General features: G+C 51.1%; 1 protein-coding gene across 1 annotated transcript; it reads left to right on the forward strand.

Moving 5' to 3' along the window:
• The first annotated feature begins 4,759 nt into the window (after positions 1 to 4,759).
• Positions 4,760 to 15,078, forward strand: LSM4 (LSM4 homolog, U6 small nuclear RNA and mRNA degradation associated). The gene is made up of 5 exons (XM_054013677.1): positions 4,760 to 4,953; positions 5,619 to 5,660; positions 8,366 to 8,464; positions 11,000 to 11,183; positions 14,297 to 15,078. Exons 1-5 carry the CDS (start codon positions 4,951 to 4,953, stop codon positions 14,383 to 14,385), a joined length of 417 nt encoding a protein of 138 aa, XP_053869652.1. The 5' UTR covers positions 4,760 to 4,950; the 3' UTR covers positions 14,386 to 15,078.
• Positions 15,079 to 20,923: the final 5,845 nt, after the last annotated feature.

Genomic DNA, 20,923 nt, shown 5'->3' on the forward strand with positions numbered 1-20,923 from the left:
GGGGCAGAGCGGCCCCAGCCGGACACTTCCGTCAGGTCTGGGGTTACAAACCGGAAACTGCTCTTTATGCTCCCGCTGCCGGCGGGTCACGTGGCCTCGCGTGTTCCCCAGTCGCTGGGTGTCCTGCGCGCACCCCAGGGCTGAGCCCTGCCCCTGCCCTTAGAGCTGAGCCCCCCGGGGCCCGAACTGCCCAATGCCCAGCCCCCGGCTGTGATACCCCCCCGCTCTCTCCAGCCCCCGGGGCAGAGCCCCCCCCCATCTCCTTCTCTCCAGACCCAGGGCAGAGCCCCCCCCCCCGCTCTCTCCAGCCCCCGGGGCAGAGCCCCCCCCCATCTCCTTCTCTCCAGACCCAGGGCAGAGCCCCCCCCCCCGCTCTCTCCAGCCCCCGGGGCAGAGCCCCCCCCCATCTCCTTCTCTCCAGACCCAGGTCTGAGCCCCCCCCCCGTTCTCTCCAGCCCCCGGGGCAGAGCCCCCCCCCCATCTCCTTCTCTCCAGCCCCAGGTCTGAGCCCCCCCCCCGCTCTCTCCAGCCCCCGGGGCAGAGCCCCCCCCCATCTCCTTCTCTCCAGCCCCCAGGGCAGAGCCCCCCCCCGTTCTCTCCAAACCCAGGTCTGAGCCCCTCACCCCCCTTCTCTCCAGCCCCCAGGGCAGAGCCCCCCCCTTCTCTCCAGCCCCCGGGGCAGAGCCCCCCCCACCTCGTTCTCTCCAGACCCCGGGGTAGAGCCCCCCCCACCTCGTTCTCTCCAGTCCCAGGTCTGAGCCCCTCCCCCCCCTTCTCTCCAGCCCCCAGGGCAGAGCCCCCCCCCGTTCTCTCCAGCCCCTAGGGCAGAGTCCCCGTGTCCCCCCCGGTTCTCTCCAGCCCCCAGGGCTGAGACACCCTACACAGCCTGATTCCACACTCAGCCCTATGTCCTTAGCAGGCTAAGATTGCCCCCTCCTGATTTCAGCGTTGCCTCAGGCACACCTTATGATGTGCCCTTCCAATGGACTTGAACCTTTGAGCTTCTCATGATGAAATCCCACATGGGCCTCATGAATGAACTTGGACTCTCTTGCTTTTCCTACTAACTGGAATGCTGATAAGCAGTGGTACAGAGTGCACTGGTAACTTCACTGCATGTTCCCCTCGTCCCTCCAGTACCTTTAGTTTAACAACATCTTACCACTAGCGATGGCATAACTAAGAATTTAACAAGGAAGGCACTAAAAATGGTGCTTTGAGCTGCTATTTGATTTCCATACATGCCAGGGAGTTTGAAAACAAAGCCAGTTACTGAAATCCAAGGGTTTGTCTTGGCTATAAAGGATAAAACATAACCTGAACCAGCAGAAAGGTGTGTCTACATACACCAAACCAACCCATGTAATGGAGTTGAGTGATGGTTGGGGTGACCACTGGCAAGGTTGGATATTCTCATCAGACCCATTTTTGCTTTGTTCTGAGCGTCTTCCCCTTCCCCACCTCTGTACTAGAGTATGGGAATTACAGTATCAACAGGGTCTGCTATTGTTACTGCTGTGCTATATGATGTGACACCACCTAGTCATTGATTGCATTTGTAGGTAAATTCTTGAATATTTATCCATCTGTGTGTGCTGACGTTCAGTTTTTGTCACCATAAGGAAATTACCATGGTCACAACTTTTAAGGAGAAATACAAAATGTCTCTGTCCAAGCAATCGAGGGAATTTTAAGTCCTGAATTAGTTGGTTGGCTAAATGCTAAGTCCCCTTCTTTAAAATTAAAGGGAAACATGATCAATCTTATTAGGAGATGGGAATAAACCATCATAAACCATATAAAATGCACCCACATATCACATTGATAGGCCTGGATATGCCTTTCTCAACCTACTCTAAGCCACATTCCAAAGTCCACAATGTAAAGCCAAGTTATCCCCTCAGGGTTTTACCTTTATTAACAAAGAATTTAATAAAGTTCACCTCAAACATTTTCCTAGACTTGCCTGTTGGTAGGGGATCTTACATCAGGATGGCTTTGCTCACATACTAAACCTTCTCTTTGAAAGAAATAAAGTGTTACTCTTACTTCCCTTATATGCTGGTGGGAAGTGAACCACCTGCCTCAGTGAGTCGGTAGAGCCCACTTAACCCTTTAGCTGCAGGATCAACACCTGCAAACCAGGTGGGGTGTTTTGGGTGAACCATCCTGTTGGGTTCTGGGAAGTGGGTGGTCAGAAACTAAAGAACCCTCCCCTAACCTACGAGGAGAGTCCACCGAGCCTGGGACTCAATTAAATACGGGGGACAACAAAAGAAAAAACAAGGACAGGTGTGAGGGTCAAAGGGTCAAAAGTAGGGAACCTGAAGGGGACACTCAGAGAACCCCGGACAGCGCCCACTGAACGTGTCAAGGGAGCCAGCGGATGCTGCCCAGAGGAACTCTGCCTGGATACGTGAGTGGAGAGAGGATCGGAAGTAGGTCCCACAGTTGCAGAGCACCCCCTCAGCCAGCATCCTCTCCCTGGTGTTGTAGATGGCCACTTTGGCCATTGCTAGGAGGAGGTTGACAATGAGGTCCCGTGACTTTGTGGGGCCACGGATGGGGTGTGCATATATGAGAAAGTGGGGCGAGAAGTGCTGCCAAAAACACAAAAGTAAGTCTAGGAGGAGCTGGAAAAGGGGCTGCAACCTGGTGCACTCAAGGTAGGCGTGTGCTAGGGTCTACCTCACTGCAAAAGGGGCAGGCATCGGGGACAGGTGAACCATGCCAGCCAATTATAGCAGCCTAGCCATGAGTATAATAAAATAAATAAACCTCAGTGGAGATACGGTTTAGTGTAATAATGGCATTTCACGCTGACTAGCTTTGCAGGCTAAGTCAGGTTCTTGCTAAAGTCCAGTGTAATCTTTCTTGGTTGCTACAGTGAAAGTTTCATGGTGGAGCGATGGGAAACATAGTTTAGCTTTGGCTAACCATGGAGCCGCCCACCCCCCTTCTCTCTCCAGGTCAGCTTGCTTCAATCTTGGTTTTATTCCACAAGGCTTTGATTCATAATCTTTTTGAAATAACAAGGAAATTTGGGTTTTTATAAATTTTGCAGGTACTGAGCATTCTTAACTCCCATAAGCTCAGCATCTTGCTTTATCAGGCTTTATTATGCAAAAGGAAAACCCACTGGTTTTCTTTATCAGATTTTTGTCATTTATCCATGGGTATTTATTAAGCTATAGTATAAACCTTTATACTTCTTTACTGGAAGGAGACTTCCATGATACTGTTGTTAATTCTGAAGATGGACACTGTATCAACAGTTTGCATTTTACAAGTTTTCCAGACCACCTGCCAAACAAATACATATTTAGGGTGATCTACAGTATAGGAGTTTCTCAATGGGGACTTTTAGTTGGACAACATATTTTCCCAATTAAGTGGCTGTTTTGATGAAGAGAACAGGCCATTAAAGATAGAAATAAGTCTGAAAAGATGTAATGAAATAAAATATAATACTGGGAATAATACATTAAGAAAAATAATATTCACTGTATTTCATCCACACTAGATCTTCATTTGATAGCTTCTGTGTTTTATAATTTCACTAATAATTTCACACCTATTTAACATGGTTAAACATCACTTAACGTATCGAGACTGGCCAAATGCATCCGCAGTAAGCAGAAAGTTGCTAATACTGTTCCAATAAATAAATAAAGGGGCTAAATAGTTCACTGGGAGATATGCTAATAAACAGCTTTGCCAATTCAGTGTATGAAGGATGTATGTGCAGCCCTCAAAGAACTAAAGGGATGCAGTGTGTCCAATTCTCACCTGACCCTTTGTCAGTCATGTAAGTGAATGGTTTTGGGGTAGCATTACTCATTCAATAACCTAATCTAATGTTTTAAGATGAAAGAGAAATGGACACTAGGGGGCATAGTTCCTCGTTTCTGGGTTTCTAGTTTGTGAGCCTGCTACTAAAATGCAGTACTGTATGGCTAATTTCAGAGCAGCAGCCGTGTTAGTCTGTATCCGCAAAAAGAACAGGAGTCCTTGTGGCCCCTTAGAGACTAACAAAGTCTCTAAGGGGCCACAAGGACTCCTGTTCTTTGTATGGCTAACGTTCAGGAGACTGGAGGAGAGGAGATAGGAAGGCTGGCTGGACACTAGGAAATGTAGGCCTGAGTCCTGCAATAAGCTCTGAGAAGGTGGACGTCTGCCCCTGCCCAGAGCCCGGTTGCTAACACTAGTGCCCCGTAAACACTGGCAGAGACAGGACTGGAAGGAACACGAGAAAAGAACGAGATGGGAGAGATGATTGAAGTTTCTCATTGTTTCCCGTGACGGTTCAGCTCCATCACAGAGGAGAGGCGGTTGACGGCCACAGGTTTAGCTGCTGGGCTGATTAGCTCTCTAAGCAGGGCTGGGACACGAGATGCTCAGACAATGGGGACCGCGGCCGCCCATGGAAGGGAGAGCGGCCCCGGGGAGCTGGACTGAGCCCTACCAGCCTAGGGGGGCAGGGGGCGGTGCGCAGAACAGGCAGGAGCGGGGCACTGGCATATGGGCTGGGCGGGCTTTGGGGTTCCCCACCCGGGGTTCGGGGCCCCTCGGGGGTGCGAGTGTTCAATACATAAACGGGATTTTAACTGACTGGGGGGGGGGGGTGACACTCCCAGGCTCGCTGGGTCACGGGGTCACCAGCGCAAAAGTTTGACCCCCCCCTCCCCCCTTGGCAGCTGGAGCGCCGCGCAAAGGATTGTGGGTCATGCGGGCGCCTGGAGGTGCGGGGGGTTGTGGGTAATGCGGACGCCTCGCGCCATTCCTGCCTTGGCGCCCGCCGCCCTTTGCGGCACCGTCGTAAAACGGCGGCTGTCGCTTGGCGGCTGGCGCTGAGGACTGGGCCGGGCCCGGAGTCGCTCGGAGTTTATTGGCTCGGGGCCGCGGCGGAGGCGGTTTGAGCGGCGGGGCCCGCGCGGCCGGAGCGGGAGGATGGTGAGTCGGGGGGAGGGGGCGCGGGGCCGGCGGGGGGGGGTGTAAGGGAGGAGGAAGGCGCGTGGCCCTGGTGCAGGGCTGCCCAAGAGGTACCGTAATACACCTAATAGCGCGAGCAGCGCCTAGTCCCGGGGGTCCTGGCCCAGGGGCTCTGCGGCACTACCGTAGTCCACCTAATAGCGTACACCCCCTAGCATAACGGGCCCCTGGGCTGTGGCTGGAGGGGGTCCTGGGTGCTACCATGATACACCTCAACCACTGAAATGTACAGCCCCTAGCACCGTGGGCTCTTAGCTGCTACTGTGATAATGCACCGGGCAGGTCGGTGTGCGGGGCTGTGGTGTGGTAGATGCTGGGGGCACTCGCGGTTTTTTGTGGCTTGGCTGCGCCTGGCACGTGGTGTTGTTTGCGGGGGAGGGAGGGTCTGGGTGAGACTCGGTCCCTGCTGTTTTTTACCTGACGCTCAAAGGTAAATTTGAGTGGTGGGAGCTCCTGTAACATATACCTGGCAAAATGGTTCTTACTCCTCCCTGCAAAGTGAAACCGAGTCATCTTGTGCGTGGTAGTAAATTCATAGCTAAAATCACTTGGTCTGTAAATGGACTGTTTTATCCTCTATTTTGCTGACCTGTTTCTCAGGCTTATCCTCTTTCCTTCTGTTCTAGCTTCCTTTATCCCTGTTGAAGACTGCACAGAACCACCCTATGGTGAGTAACAAGGGTATTTCCTACAAGCAATGCTTGCAAACCCTATAAAGCTTCTTGGGTCACCAGGTCAGAGTCTGTGTGTTGGAGAGTAGGGAGGTGAATTTGGAAGCTCTAAAGAAGTGAGGTGCCTTAAATATATTTTCTGTATCTTCCCTGTGCTTCAGCCACAATGTAGTGTGCTGGGCCTTTTTTCAGTCTCTTATTAACTTAGTGTAAAGTAAACCTTCCAAATCTTGAGTGACTTTTTATGAAATAAGATTAGAATCAGACATAGCAGAGATTCTAAGCAGTGTCAGGTGCATTTTTCACCACTCTCAATTTAACAGAAGTCTCACTGTTTTAAAGGCGAGTCTTTGGGCTGTTGCTCATCTCTTGTTTTAATTTAAAACCGATAGTCACGTAATTTAACAAAGCATCTAGTGTGTTTGTGCAGCAACTACTGCACGGAGCTTTCTAAGGGCATTGCAGCTATTCTGGAACTGCTAGCACAATAATATCCCAAGTACCTTTATGTTAGAAAGGCAGTCTGTATATGAATGTTAGAAAGATCCTGTTGTAGTCACTGCCTGGTCACTGTTAAAAAATTAACACAAGAATTGGTCAAGTAATTATGGCTGTGTAGACAAGTAGCTAGGGCCAGCTGATGCTTATTATCCAACTCTGTTGACTGTTTTTTAATTCCTTTGTATGTTTGTCTTTGATTGTGAGCTCTTCAGGGCAGAATCTGCATCTTCGTATGTATGTGGAGAGATCGGGCATGTTGTGGGTGCTACTGGAATGCAGACAATAAAAATATAAAACTCTGTTAGCAAAAGTTGTTTGCAGAGAGAACAGAACAGATGCTACACAAATGCAGATCTCATGCAACATCATTTGGAGTTTGCCTAGACTTGGCTTTTCTTTGTGTTTTGGGGGCATTTTCCTCACTTTATCAGAGTAAGTGGGGGAAGATGGAGGAGGCTCACAAAACTTAGGGGCCAGATACACCTCTACCCTGATATAACGTGACCCGCTATAACATGAATTTGGATATCCCGCAGTAAAGCAGTGCTCTGGGGGGGTGGGGCTGCGCGCTCCAGCGGATCAAAGCAAGTTCGATATAACACGGTTTCACTTATAACACGGTAAGATTTTTTGGCTCCCGAGGACAGCGTTATATCGGGGTAGAGGTGTATTTTGTTCCAGTAGCACTCTTATTCCTCCTGTTTTCTCTTTCCTCTCCTTTTTATTTTATTGGGGCGGGGGGGGGTGTTTTCTGAGTGGGTCTCGTACCCTCTGGTTGGGGTGTCTTGCTGACTTGGATCTAAACTGCCCCAAGCAGCAGAGGGAAACAGTCTCTTGGTCATGTTAAAATGTGCTGTAACCTAAAGTATTTAAATTCAATGAACCTGGTTGCCCCAGTACAGTTCCCTGTGGTCAGTAACGCCTTGTGTCAAACTGTACAAGCAATCTGACACAACCGCAAGTCACTGCTGCAAAGTGGATCAGGGCCAAAGTGGTGCTGGATACAAAACGGTCTCTGTCCTGTAGAGAGGGTGCACTTTTCAATTCAGGTTGCAGGCAATGATACAGGCAGGGCCACTAGAATTCTGAGGTGGGATTAGCAGGGGTCTCAAACACGCATGCGGCCCGTGGAGCTCTTTCCTGCGGCCCCCAAGCTCCCCACGCGCCTCCCCCCCCCCCCCCCCCCCAGTTACATCCTGTCGCCACCAAACTCCCCTCTCCCCCCCCCCCCGAGTTATTTTATGTGGCAGCTAAGCTCGCTGCTCCCCAATGTTTGGGGCTGGGTCTCTCTCCCCCGGCCCCACCTGCCGCCCCCACGCACCTCCCCCGAGTGTCCCCCGGGCTCACTTGCTGCCCCCTCACCGCCTGGAGCCTGCAGCTCACGCTGGCTCCGCTCCAGGTCCTAGTGCCCCCCTCAACTAGTGCCAGGGCAGGCTGCCCTTCCCCTGCCCTTCTGCCCTAGCCCCGAGCCTCTCCAATGCCCCGAGCCTCTCCAATGCCCCAAACCCCTCATCCACAGCCCTCACCCCTGCACCCCCTCCTATCCCCAAACTCCATCCCAGAGCCTGCACCTCCACCCCCTCCCCCACTCAAACTCCCGCCCAGAGCCTTGCGGGGGGGGGGGGGGGGAAGGTTCTGGGCACCACCAAAATTTCTACAAACCTGCCACCCCTGTAAGAGGCAGAGCAGGGGTGGAGTGGTGGTGCAGCTCAGTGCAGTGGGGGGGCTTTACTGAGTGTATATATTTTATTAAAACCGCTTGGAGGAGGAGGTGGAGAAGAGACAGGGCAGGGGTGGGGCCTCATGGAAGGGGTGGAATGGGGGCAGGGCCAGGGGCAGCGAGGGAGGTGTCAGTGATGCAGCCCTCAGGCCAATGCATTAGTCCTCATGTGGCCCTCCTGGTCATTTGAGACTGAGACCCCTGGATTAGAGTGTGGTAGCAGCTTTTTAATCCTAAAGCTTGAGTAGCAAAAAAAAGTTCCTAGCACACCTCGGGTTTTATTCTCCCTGTTTCTGTACAACTCCCATTAACAGGAGGTAGCTGTTATATGTGCGTGTAATGTGGAGTGACTATACCTCTTGGTGTGTCTTGTTTCTTGCCTAAATTATACCATATACGCTGATTTGGAAATTCACTTGTACAGTCTTGCATTGTGATGGTTGATGGTTTATTGTATTTGATTTTCTCCATTGTCTCTCAGTTGGTGGAATTGAAAAATGGTGAAACGTACAACGGTCACCTAGTGAGTTGCGATAACTGGATGAACATCAACCTTAGAGAAGTCATCTGCACATCAAGGGTAAGGTTGGCTGTTTTAGATTACACTGTCAGGTGCCCCATGCTAGGAACCCGCAGTCTTACTCTGGCTGTCTGATAGCTGCTGCCTGGCCATCGTTCTGTATTCTCCATTTAGTGGGTCACCACTTTTAAGAGATCTTTGGTAAGAACTAGCCTGTTTGAGCTGTTCCCATTGACATGGTATTCATGCGTTCTGCTCAGTCATACTGTTTAATGTCTATGTAGAAATGAGGAGGACCTTCTCTTAAATGCAAATAAATGTTTGTGTACTTGCCACCAAAGGCAAAGAAACAAAATGGTCGAACACCAGTGGGTAAAACAGTTTGCAGGGAATCACAGGAACCAAAATTAACGAGGCTGGGCAACGGGAGGAAACGTCTGCTACGGAGTAAGTGCTTCATTTCCAAATAAAGAGGAAAAGGGGCTCAAGAAGAGAAGTGGGGGGAGGTATTGTGGAGATTTCCACAGAGACTGAATCTGAACTGATAATAGCATGCTGTTGAGTCAGGGTTGTCCAATATACAAAGGTTCCATCTTGGTTAACCGTGCACGCTACGTAACAGAGCTTAGCACAGAGGCCAAAACCAGGCAGCCTCTACAGAGGATGGGGAGGTTGCGCCACCCTCACCTGCTCTGCTCGGGGCCCCACCCCCCTGGTGCCAGCCTCTGCCACTAGCCATGGCTCTGTTCCTGGCCCCAGCTGCAGCCCACCCCATGAGCCACGGCCCGGCTCTGGTGGGGGTAAGGGGCGTGACCCTGAAAAGTTTGGAGACCACTGGCTTAGAGCCAATCTTTGTGCACCTTTCCTAGACATTAGTGTAACCATGATCATGTTCTGCTTAATGTTTTGTTTGACTTTCTTCTTCCTTCCTAAAAAGAAGAACAGGAGTACTTGTGGCACCTTAGAGACTAACAGATTTATTAGAGCATAAGCTTTCGTGGACTACAGCCCACTTCTTCCTTGCTGTGTCTGATAAACTGTTTTTGTTTAAGAGAACTGGGATCTGTTTTTTTACCTATATTAAATTGGAGTTAGATGGTGTCTGATGCTTTGGGAAGGCCCCTGCGGCAGGTAAAGCCTGGAGTATGGTTAGTGAGCTGTTAGAGCACCTGTTTGAGGGCAACAAAGTTTCCAGTGTCTGTCCCTCCCTCCCACGGCACCGCAAAGAAGCTTGTAGTGGTCAGAGCGAGCCCATAGAGTGCTACACAGCTGGACGCATGCCTGGCTGGCTTACACCCACGTGGTTGGTGTGTCTCATCCTGCCTGGCTGCCTTTTTAATCCCCCTCCAGTTGTGCAATAGAAAAACATCAATAGACAAGCCCAGACTTAGCAAAATACACCCAGGATACAGTCAAGCAGGCCTCAGCTGACCCTGCTGATCTCTGGTTAGTTGAATGGTATTAATGGCAATGGCCACTAGATGGCATGGGACTGTATCTGGAGGATCTGGCTCTAAACTACTTAGTTTGTTTACTTCTCTGAGTACAGAAACAAGGAAGTGAAGGGAGACTGGCTCAATCGTTTCCTGTATTTTGAGCCGAAGTCCAGTTAGGAAGATCCAAGGCTGAGGGTGGGGGACAGCAGTAAGCTAAATAGGAGCAAGGCACCCTTATTGCAGAGTAAGTGTCCACACAGGGAGCTAGCCCTGAATAACCCCATGTGTGGACAAACCTGAGTTTATTTCAGTGATGAAAGGCCCTTTTTGGTGGCTGCTTTCTGACTAACAAAAGGCAGGGCAGGCTCTCTTCTCCCCTTCTCCCGACTGCATCATGGGTCAGTCTGTGGGTTACTGTTCAGCTCAGACACTACTCTGATTTCCCTCCTTCTCGCCATTTCATCCATCATTTAAGAGCTAACGTACTAACAGGGTTTTGTCCACAGCAGAATTGGAAGGTTCTGCAACTCACTTCACAAAGGGCAGCCCCATAACGCCAAATCTTAAACCTGCTTTTCAGAGCCACTTCCTCCTGTGGGGACCTGTTCCCTCTGAAATGTGTCTCTGGTGGCCACCCTGCCCCTGCATTCATTCTCCTCTGTTGGGTTCCTCTAAAGGCAGCCTTCGAGTGCCACATTAATAGGCCCAATAGGGTAAAATGGGTGGGTGATCTCCCAGGTTCTTGGAGCTGAAATCTCCTGTTGCAGATATGCCTCTGGTGAGGAAGTCGTGTTTCTTGTTGCTTTTGAGTCTGCTTTCTAAGTAGTAGTTTTTAGTTTGCTTTAGTCCTATGTACACTTTCAGTCCCTCCTAGTGCTCAGTAGATGTAAGGATCTTACCCTCCACCTTAACTCAGACTTCGTGCACTTTTAATAGTGTGATTTATCCCACAAGTGATGTGTTAAAACTTTAGCGGCAGATGTACAATGCCCCCTCCCCCCCCCCCCCCAAGCCAAGGGATGTATTTGTATTAGAGGAACCATTTATGCTGACAATAAATAAGTGGTAAAATTTTCAAAGTGACTTAGGCATTTCTGAGTTAAAGACGTCAGAGCGCACGTGTGCACCTGCTCTGCCCTAACGTGCTTCTCCCCAACAGGATGGAGACAAATTCTGGAGAATGCCAGAGTGTTACATTCGCGGCAGCACAATTAAATATTTGCGTATCCCCGATGAAATCATTGACATGGTGAAGGAGGAGGTGGTGTCAAAGGGCAGAGGTCGTGGTGGCATGCAGCAGCAGAAACAACAGAAAGGCCGAGGAGGTGGAGGTGCCGGGCGAGGTAATGGTCCTGTTTGTTTGCAGTGGAGTACCTAGGCTTGTGTCTCAAGCAAATCTCATCGGTGTAACTGTTGTTGTTGTTCCTCAATTTTAAACTAATAGTGCTGTGTGGTGTGAGACCTTGGATTCCTACAAAAGAGCCAGCTAAGGAGGACTAAGTCCTTTGCCTTGTTCACCTGCCTTACAGCATGTTTGTGAACACAAAGGGAAGTGCAGGAACTGTTCCTCTTTGTTTGCTGGAGCTGGGTAGGAGCGTAACAAATAAGTCAGTCCCTGAACTTGGCCGTGTCAGATTCCTTCCAAACAAGCTGTGGCCCGTTCGGGTAATCGCTCTGTCCCTCTCTTCGCATGAGGTTTGTGCTATCTGCTTCGTTAGCAAATCCATTTGGGGGAAAGAGTGAACGTTGTGTCTGAATGTGCTTTGGGTTCTGACCATTACTGCAGTGGGGGAGGGGCAGCCTCTTTCCAGTGCATGGCTCCGGTGAGGCACTCTAGTCTGCTTAAGAGAAGCACATCTGGCCATTTGCATGGCTTGTAAGAGACCTAGCTGCTGACTTTTTGTTTCACTTGCTGAATGTTTGGAGCATTCTCACCCTTCCAGCTGAAGGCTTCATGTTTGTTATAAGGCAGGGGTCTCAAACTCAAAATGACCATGAGGGCCACTGAGGACTAGTGCATTGGCCTGAGGGCTGCATCACCGACACACACTCCCTCACTGCTCCTGGCCCCGCCCCCACTCCACCCCTTCCATGAGGCCCCGCCCCTGCCCCATCTCTTCTCCACCTCCTCCTCAAAGCAGTTTTAATAAAATATATACACTCAGTAAAGCCCCCCCCACCCCCACTGCACTGGGCTGCACCACCACTCCACCCCTGCCTTGCCTCTTCCAGGGGCGGCAGGTTTGTAGAAATTTTGGTGTGCCCAGAACCTGTCCCCCCCCAAACTCCACCCCCACCTGCTTAAGGCTCTGGGAGGGAGTTTGGGTGGAGGAGGGGGTGGGGGTGCAGGCTCTGGGATGAAGTTTGGGGATAGGAGGAGGTGCAGGGGGGAGGGCTGTGGGGCTGGGGATGAGGGGTTTAGGGCGTTGGAGAGGCTCAGGACTAGGGCAGAAGGGCAGGGGAAGGGCAGCCTGCCCTGGCCACAGTGGAGGGGGGCACAAGGACCCTGCGGCAGCAGGTGATGCCGGCTCCGGTAGAGTCCGGGGGACACTCCAGGGAGACGCGTGGGGGTGGCAGGCGGGGTCGGGGGAGAGACCTGGCCCCAAACATTGGGGAGCAGGGAGCTTAGCTGCCACATTAAATAACTCAGGGGTGGGGGGCGTGGGGAGCTTGGCGGGTCGCAGGGAAGAGCTCCGCGGGCCGCGTGTTTGAGACCCCTGTTATAAGGTGATCCTCTGAAAACCACTCTAGAAATACGTGTAGGGTGCAACGATCACAGGGGTTGGCCCAGCCCCAGGATCCCAGCATTGCTGGTCATTCCTTATCCTCCTGCTGCTTGTCTCCCACCCTTGAGGCCAGTTGCAGCTTTGGTCAAAGCTATGGGATTCACTCAGTACTGCTCCTTACTTAGCCAAAGAGTTGTTCTTGAGCCAGGGTCTGAAGCTTCTCCTAAGGACAGTCCTGGACCTCACGTTCATTCTGTTACAGCAAAATGTGAGGTGGCCTAGGCCACCTGTGACCCAAAACTAGCTCTCTGTGCACCGATAACTGGAGAGAGATTGGCTGTTCTGTGGATGGAGCAGCCTTAAAGGCTGGTCACCAGAACCATTTCCTCTCGTACTGATCACACGAGGAGTTGCTGTGAGTTTGGCGGTTTCAGATTTGAACTGGAGAGACTCTGTTTGCAAAAGCAGCATCCCGAGGAATGTCCATCTCCTCCCCGAGGAACAAAGTTAGGATTTCTGCTGCTCTTGCTCAGCCTCTGATAGCCTTCGAAATGCAAAAGTGACCTTTCGAAATCTGAAGGCGCCTTTATTTCTCTTCCCTGCACGCCGGTGACCACAGCACTTGGCATTGCTGCTTCTGGATTCGGTGGTTTGGACAAACATTTTGCATGAAATATTTCCTCTAGACCTTGCGCCGTCTCGCAGTATCCACCTGGTGGAGAGCAGAGTTGATTTCTCCACTTGAGGTAGAGGAGTTCCCTGCTGCTTTGATGTGTAACTTTAATTAGATCAGGGGATATTTTAAAGGGTGGCTGTAGCATTCGCTAATCAGCTGAAAGGCTCTGGTTACTGCGGCACAGAAAGGGTGACACAGTTTGCTAAGGAGCTAGCAGGCAGGAGCAAAGCTATCCTTGGGCGCACCGTTCATGCCCCTTTCAGCAATCGGGGGGCCTCTTGCTCCTGGCCAGCAGGAGGGGGCACTGTAGTCCACATCTTCAGCCGCTTGGGGGAAGGAGGCAGCTCCTCTTTTCAGGCCAGCAGTGTGGCTAACTTGACTCACCTGAACAGTGCATGGACGGGCTGTAGAGCCGGGGTCCCCAAACTAGTACGTGCCCCACCAGTGGTATGTGAGTTTGGTGTCCCTTCACAACAGTTTAAGAAGGTTGGAAGCCACTGTTCTGGAGCTAGCTGTGCAGGGGTGTAAGCAGGGTGAATCCCAGAGCACCCCGTCTCCAGCACACCACAGTAATCCTGAAAGCTGGTCTGGAGAAGCTCCCTGGCAGCATGTTTATCCATCATGTGGATTTCTGCATCCTTGTTGGGGTCCTTTTTTTCCTGCACTACAATTTTCTAATCTCACTAAATGACTGATACATTGGTCTAGTTTTTAAATCCATATACTGGGCCACTTATTTTGAAAATCGTAACTTTTAATTTGTGATCCTAATGCATTCTACTAGTAACTGCTGCAGTGAGTATCTTGCTAACAGTCTTTGCAGAGAGAGATCTGACAGTACTCCGCTGATAAGAGAAGAGCGGTTACATGGTTGATTAGAAAAAGGGGTGTTGTGGATTAGCAAGGTGTAGGTTTTAAGGTTCTTCTATCACCTCATTTGAGAGCCATGGAAAAGGAGTCTACCAATCACGCAAAGCATGTGTGACTGTATTGCACCCAGATTATTCACTGGCGGTTACAGCTGATTTATTCTTTCACTGCTCTTCTTCCCCAGGAGTGTTTGGTGGTCGTGGCCGAGGGATACCAGGGAGTGGAAGAGGGCAGCAGGAAAAGAAGCCAGGCAGACAATCTGCAAAACAATGAGACTCTGTACCTTTGCCAGAGACAGTGTTGGGAGGCTATATGGTTTTGTCACCTCCGGATTGCCATGTGTATAAAGGTGTTAGATTTCTAAACTTCAATTAATCAAGCTAAACAAACTCTGAATCATCATGCAACTTGTCAGCCCCCCAGATCCCAGTCTGCTGGTAAAGCTAGGTAATTGCGGTCACTTTTTTAGCCAGTAAATCCATAATTGGAAAGATTTGGGTTCTCTTTTCAGTTTGGTAAAGGAGGTGACTTCAGTAGACTCTCTCTCTCCTGAGAAGTTACATTCTGTTTAATTCTTCAGGCTCACTCTATTTTTAATACACACGGAAATGTTGTCCCTTGTATGTTTTAAGAACTTGTGTAAACATTTTGAGGACAGTTTGGTTTTGTTCTTTGTTTTATACTTGAAATCAGATTTGGGATGTTTTTACATCTGTTGCATACACACAACTTTTTAGTTAGAAAAACTGAAATCGAGGACATTGTATCTTTGCTTAAGAGCTGTCTCAAAGATTCTTTTTTTTTTTTTAACGCCTTTTTTAACTAGCCCTCTGTTTCTGATGAAGCAGTGGTCCCTCTCTACCATGCCTTGGACCATAGGCCAAGGGGAAAACACTCTTGGGTTGTGTGATTTAAAAACTGAAAATAATAAACCTACTATTACAGGTTCTCAAATCACATCACTAATTCCTGGCTTTGTCTGCTTTGTTACTGTATGTGAATTTCACATCGGGAAGTCCTGAGGTACTGGTACCAAGAGGCTAACGGCTCTTTTTACACTATAGATAATTCATTTGGTCATAACTACTTGAATGTTTCGTTGGTTTGTGTGCATGTACTATTCTGAGTTCTCCATGGTAAGTGAGTTTCCCAAATACTGATATATTTTTTTAAATTTAAGACTGTGGATGAAACTTCCTTTGTAAATGGGTTGAAATGCCGATGCACCACTTAGTCTTCAGATTACTTTATTTGAGAGAGGATTGAATAGTGAGGTAAGAGGAGGATGTGCTTTGACTAGTCTTTAACCCTAACCTCACTCTGGAGACTGACATTTTTTGAAATAAGACTGATTTCCCGCCCCCGCCCCCCCAGCTTGCTTCTTGCTTGATGGGTAGAGATTAATTTCATTAACAATATCTGGCACTTCTAAGCCTCCTGTAAGAATCTGGGCTTCGTTTTTTTTATCCTGGTGAAAAAGGGGAAATCCTGGCCCAGCTGAAGTTAATGGGAATTCCCCGTTTTCAGTGAGGACAGGATTTCCCCGTTGACTTCAGCAGGGCCAGGATTTTCCCCAGTCTTCAGTCCCAGAGGTTGTAATGTTCCCTGAATGATGTGGTCCTAGAATAGACTTACTGACCTGTTGAAACTTTTGGCATGGAAATAGGTGCTGTAGACTTTTGCCTCAGCTATTTCTTGTCTTGAAAGACTTAAGTAGTTTTTTTTTTTTTTTTTTTTCCCAAAAAAATATTACAGGTAACTTACCCTTCAGCTCTTGGTGAGAACGCAATTTCCTTTTTAAAGGGGTATCTGTTTGTGTTCATGTCCACCTCTGTGCCCTCAGTCCCCTTTTCTGAACAAGAGCAAACAAGCGAAGAACGTGCTTTTATATATACATATTTTTTTAATTCTTACCTTATGGAACCAGTCCAGTGCTAAGTTGTGAGTGGAATAAATTCATTGTTCACCTGTAGAAAATGACTCTTGCCTGCTGTCTGCAACAAAGCTGGGCCTTGGGGTCTGTTTTAGACAATTGGTTAATTTTGTATAAATCAGTGTCATCACCAAAAAAACCAAACCCTCCCCAGTTGACTGGCTAAAATGCCCATCTTTAAACCCCACTGTATATTTTAATTGGTTATGTTTGATCACGGGGGCCTGTGGAGCTTCTGATCCCTTGGAGCAAAAGCAGCGAGAGAGGTTCAAATGCAGCCAAGTCTCCTCTTGCCAAGGACATGGAGACCAAGCAAATGGAAATGGGGACCTGCTCTCTGGGCTGCATTTGGAAATAAACATCACTGTGGCCCTTGAACAGTTTCTCCCCTTTAACGTTCTGCTCCCCTCCCCTTCCCATCCCTGCCTGGAGCCAGGAGCCTTCAAGTGCTGCAGCTGCCTCAGTGAAAGAGGAAACGAGTGCTGCGAAGGGTGGTTCTTAGTGTCACTACCGTATGGAGTGAAGGTCTAGTCTGGCCAGACCCAGCGCAGTTACAACAGGCAGCCCTTTGGCTTCAGCTCAGAGTAGCATCCCACTAACCGTTCCTTAGGTGACTCCTAACGACCTGAAACGCTTGACCCTGTAAAGTCATTGGGAAGTGCTGCTAGCATTTCATTACTGCAGGGGAGTTCCTCCTCCGCAACCCTCTTTCGCTTCTCAGTGGGAATATTTCAGGCCTTACCCAGTATCTGCATGTCCTGCCTTCTGCAAAGGAGCAGTTACCTGCAGGACTAGATGTAATGCGTTAGCAATGCACATCTCTACTGTGCACGCATTGTCTTTCCTGCCCGCTAGCCAGACTAGCTTCTTCCCCTGTTTGCAATGGGGGTGTGAGGTGGGTGATAGGACAGTGTCACAGTAAGGCCATGGCAGTGTGAGGAAAAGCTATGGGGGGGGGGGGGGGGCGCTGCAGCAAAGGAGGGAAGTTGTCGGAATGGCTCATGGCGCTGGGATGCAGCCAGAGCAGTAATAAATGGCAGTGTCTGCTCCCAGTGGGGGTGGGGAACCACATTAGCCACAGGGAGAAGTGTGCAGTCAGAGCCTGTTCCTCTAGCTCCCCACGGAACAGGGTGTTCTGGAGAGCCTGCAGTGCTACTCTTAGGGTGTTGGCTGTCCCAGGGAACCTGCTAGTCCACCCCCACCCCCTTTTCTCTCCCGCTCTATTGACTCGGAGTTTCCCTTTCCCTGAAATACAATTCTTCTCTCTTTGCCACAGCCCAGCTGGGTGGCAAGGGCTGCCCCTTGTTCTGAAACATACCGTTGTGTGTATTTATGGGGCGAGTGTTTATACTAGGAACACATGATCTCTCTTTAGCAGAATGCTTATTTTGCAAAGCGTAAACAGCGCTCTGTTGACTCTGAGCAGCTCTGACTCATAACTGCTGTGCCTTCAGCTGGAAGCCAGCATGGAAGAGTTACACGGGAGAAGCCTGCAGCCCGGAGGGAGTGGCTGCAGAAATATTTCAGGGCTGTGTTAAGCAACTAAAAATACACTTCGAATCCTCCTCCTCCTCCTTTTCCTTTCTAAATTTCAGATTGTTCCATGTGCCTCCATCAGGCTGCTGGGAATGGCTGACAGCTCAGCGTGGTTGAGGCTTTCCCTCCAGAATTCAGAGCCAGGTTCTCTGTGTTTTCTGGAAGGAAATAAGAATTGAAAAGCAGGTGCTGTCTCTGAGCTGCCGCTTCCCGCTGAGTCCTGCCTTGCGGGTGTCGGTGGGTGAATCCCAGCAGTGGTTCATTCTCCTTCCCAGGCTGACTAGCCCCAGCTGCGGGTGTCTCGCTGCTACACAGCTGAGGAGTCATTAAGCGGGGGGGAGCACAACCTCATGCAACCTGCCTCCTGGCACTGCTGTTTTCCACACCTCCTCCTTCGTGCCAGCTCCAGAGGCCATCCCCTAGAAAGGCTGGGAGGTGGATGGAGCCCCGCTGAGAGACTCTGCACTGCTGGGTGGGAGCTGGCTCTGCAGGGCCTCGTACTCCAAGCACTGGCTACCCCTCCCCTCATGCAGGCAAAGAAATGAGACCATGGGCTGGTCAGGGGAATAGTGGATGGGCTCCTGCCCAGCTCCTAGCCCTGCCGGCTGGATGGAGAGGAAGGAGAGTGCCCAGGGCACTAGCGGGGGATTCAGGGTTCACTTTTGTTCTGTGCCAAAGCTTCCCTCGCTGACCTTGGGCCAGTCATTTAACGTCTCTGTCTCCGTTCCCCTCTGTAACTCAGGCACAGGGGCACGGCCGTGCCTCGGGGGGCACTGCGAGATGGCATTCCAGTGTGCAAGATGCCCATACTATGATGATAAAGGCCAGAAAAGTTCTTAAACTGATTCAGCTCCGCGCAGAGCTCTGCATCATGGCCCAGGGCGCGGTCTGTGTGCTTGGGGGAAGAAGAGCCCTCCAGGCCAACGTAGGAGCAGGTCCTGCTAGCGCCCAGCTCCACAGAGCCCTGTAACCACAGCTCCAGCAGCACTGAGATGGGCTGCCCCCCTTGCAGCGCAACAGTGGGTTCCTGGCCCTGAGCCAAGGCCAAAGGGAAAGAACTTATCCCAACAAGTCCGTCATCAACCCTCCTCTTCGCCCAGCTGGGGAAGCGTTTCTCAGGGACAGACGAGCTGGGCTGGGTTGGGACATTGTGGGGCCCTGCTCAGTCGGCGGAAGGGCTGGTCTGGAGAGCTGTGGTGCTTAGTTCAGGGGTCATGGTTGCAGAGAGCTAAAGAGCACCTCCAAGCCCCCCCACCCACATGTGCAACGTTAACCATGCAGCCGCGCTGCTCTGCGCAAGCAGAGGGGCCTGGACCTTAGAGCTGGGGCCTGCGGAGAGCCGAGTCCAGCCTGCGAATACCTGTATAGCCTCCACCACCGCCAGCCAGACCCCTCCACCTTTTCCGGGCGAGCCACAGCCCTGCACTGCCAACTGGCCACCACTGTCCTCTATCCCAAACGTGCCCCCTCCCCTCAGCCATGGTCACATGCCAGCCCCCCTGCAGCGGCTGCTTCCCCAGGGCAGGGAGTGCGTCCAAAGAAGCTCTGCAGCTGGACCCAAGAAGGAACCAGCAGCCCTGCCCTGCCAGCGCTGCACAGATCACAGCGTGGGGACAGCGGGGAAAGAGGCCTCATACGCTAGGGTTGACCAGGGCCCAAGCTTGCCCGAGACTGAGGTGTCTAGAACTTAGAACGGTGCCCTGGAGGGTGTTAACGTATTTGCAGAGGGCATCAGCATCATCCGCTATTAATCGGCACGTGCTGGGCCGACGGATCAGGCCCCTGGAGCTTCCCTCTCTGGAGTTGGTGGCTTCATCCTTGCACTGTGCGAGCTGGTGGAGGAGATTGGCGCTAGGACAGCTGAATTCCCCTCTGCCCCAGGAGCATTGCACCCGAGAACACACCCCTTGGTTAGCGTTGCACCGGGACCCGCAGTGATAGGTTCTTCACATGCGTTGGGTGTTTGACAGGCCTGGTGAGACCCAGCCTGTCCTGCAGCTGGAGCCCGTGGGGCTAGGGGTGCAGGGCCCTCGGGAACGGAGGTGGAATGAAATGAACCCTCTGTGTGCTGGAGCCAGCTCCAAGGTCATTGAATGCTTTGGTACTCGGGAGTCCAGCTGGGAGGCTAATGGTTTCATCAGCATCAGAGGAACAGCAGGAGTTGGGTCGGGGTCTGGCTGTGCTCACTCAAACCACAGTGGCTGGGCCAGAGAGCGCAGATTCTGCCTTGTCCACTTCTCCATTCTCCTCCCCGTGATATCCAGGGTTCGCTCCGATACCAGTGGGACACCCAGGGGAGAGGTTTTGGAGCCGGGTGAGCGCAGAGCCATTGTACGTCTCCTCAGTGCAGTGGCAGAATTCTTCTCCAACTCCTACAAGATAAATATAGCTGGCAGGTGGCAGAGCAAAAGTGTGACTAAGTGGGTACGCGTGAGCTCCGGGCCGCTCTGGCTCCAGGAATAGCATGTGAGGCATCGATTCGATTTGGGAGACTCCAAACATGGCTGTAGCGCCTATGGACTATGGATAAGGAGGCGGCTCCTCCCACAGGGCTTCCCATGGCCCTAACACAGCTGGGAAAAGCCTTTGTTGCAGTTCTCAGGTTTAGGGTGACCAGATGTCCCGATTTTATAGGGACAGTCCCAATATTTGGGGCTTTTTCTTATATAGGCTCCTATTACCCCTCACCCCCGTCCCGATTTTTCACATGTGCTATCTGGTCACCCTACTCAGGTTGCCTGCCCCACAAGGCACTTGGGGAACCAGACTGAAGTGTCCTCTGAACAAAATACACATTCATAAAACACATCATGTGCTAAGCTGCCTGTGAGCCACTTACCAGGCGGGTGTGTCTGCCATGCCACAAGGAGCATTGGGAAGACTGATTGACCCTGTTGCAGATCACTGAACAAGGCTGTCTCCTTGGGGTGGGGAGAGGCACAGAGAGCAGCAAGGCCGGTAGTTGGCTGCACTTCGTTTTTCCAGGAGAAAGGTTTTAGAAAACAGCAAGTCGCTGAGTGTTGCTGAGAACAGGGTTTGGCCTAGGCTGGGGGGAACTTGGGTAGCTGCCCCCTGCATGGAAATCCTATTGAATCTGCAGAACAGGGGCTGGGAATCACCCCCAGAGAAGGTGCGTGCAGATGACAATGGGATTTCTGCTCGACGGCGATGAAAACTTGGCAGTAATGAGACGTTCTGGGAACGAGGGCTCTGTATGAAATGGCTGCATCCCAGGGCAACTCCAGAAACGTCCTACTCTTCAGCGTCTGCCTGCGTAGCCCAGCGGTGCTGCGTCTCTGGCCGAGGGAATCGGTTTGGGAGCTGCACAGCGGCAGGCCGTGG

The sequence above is a fragment of the Malaclemys terrapin genome, chromosome 24 (genome assembly GCF_027887155.1).
Source record: "Malaclemys terrapin pileata isolate rMalTer1 chromosome 24, rMalTer1.hap1, whole genome shotgun sequence".
In the NCBI taxonomy this organism is placed as follows: domain Eukaryota; kingdom Metazoa; phylum Chordata; order Testudines; family Emydidae; genus Malaclemys; species Malaclemys terrapin.

Bases quoted from the DNA above. Each gene is read 5' to 3' on its own strand.
- LSM4 (XM_054013677.1), top strand. The intron at 5,661-8,365 runs GTGAGTAACAAG...ATTGTCTCTCAG, and splicing joins CTGCACAGAACCACCCTATG to TTGGTGGAATTGAAAAATGG. The intron at 8,465-10,999 runs GTAAGGTTGGCT...TCTCCCCAACAG, and splicing joins AAGTCATCTGCACATCAAGG to GATGGAGACAAATTCTGGAG.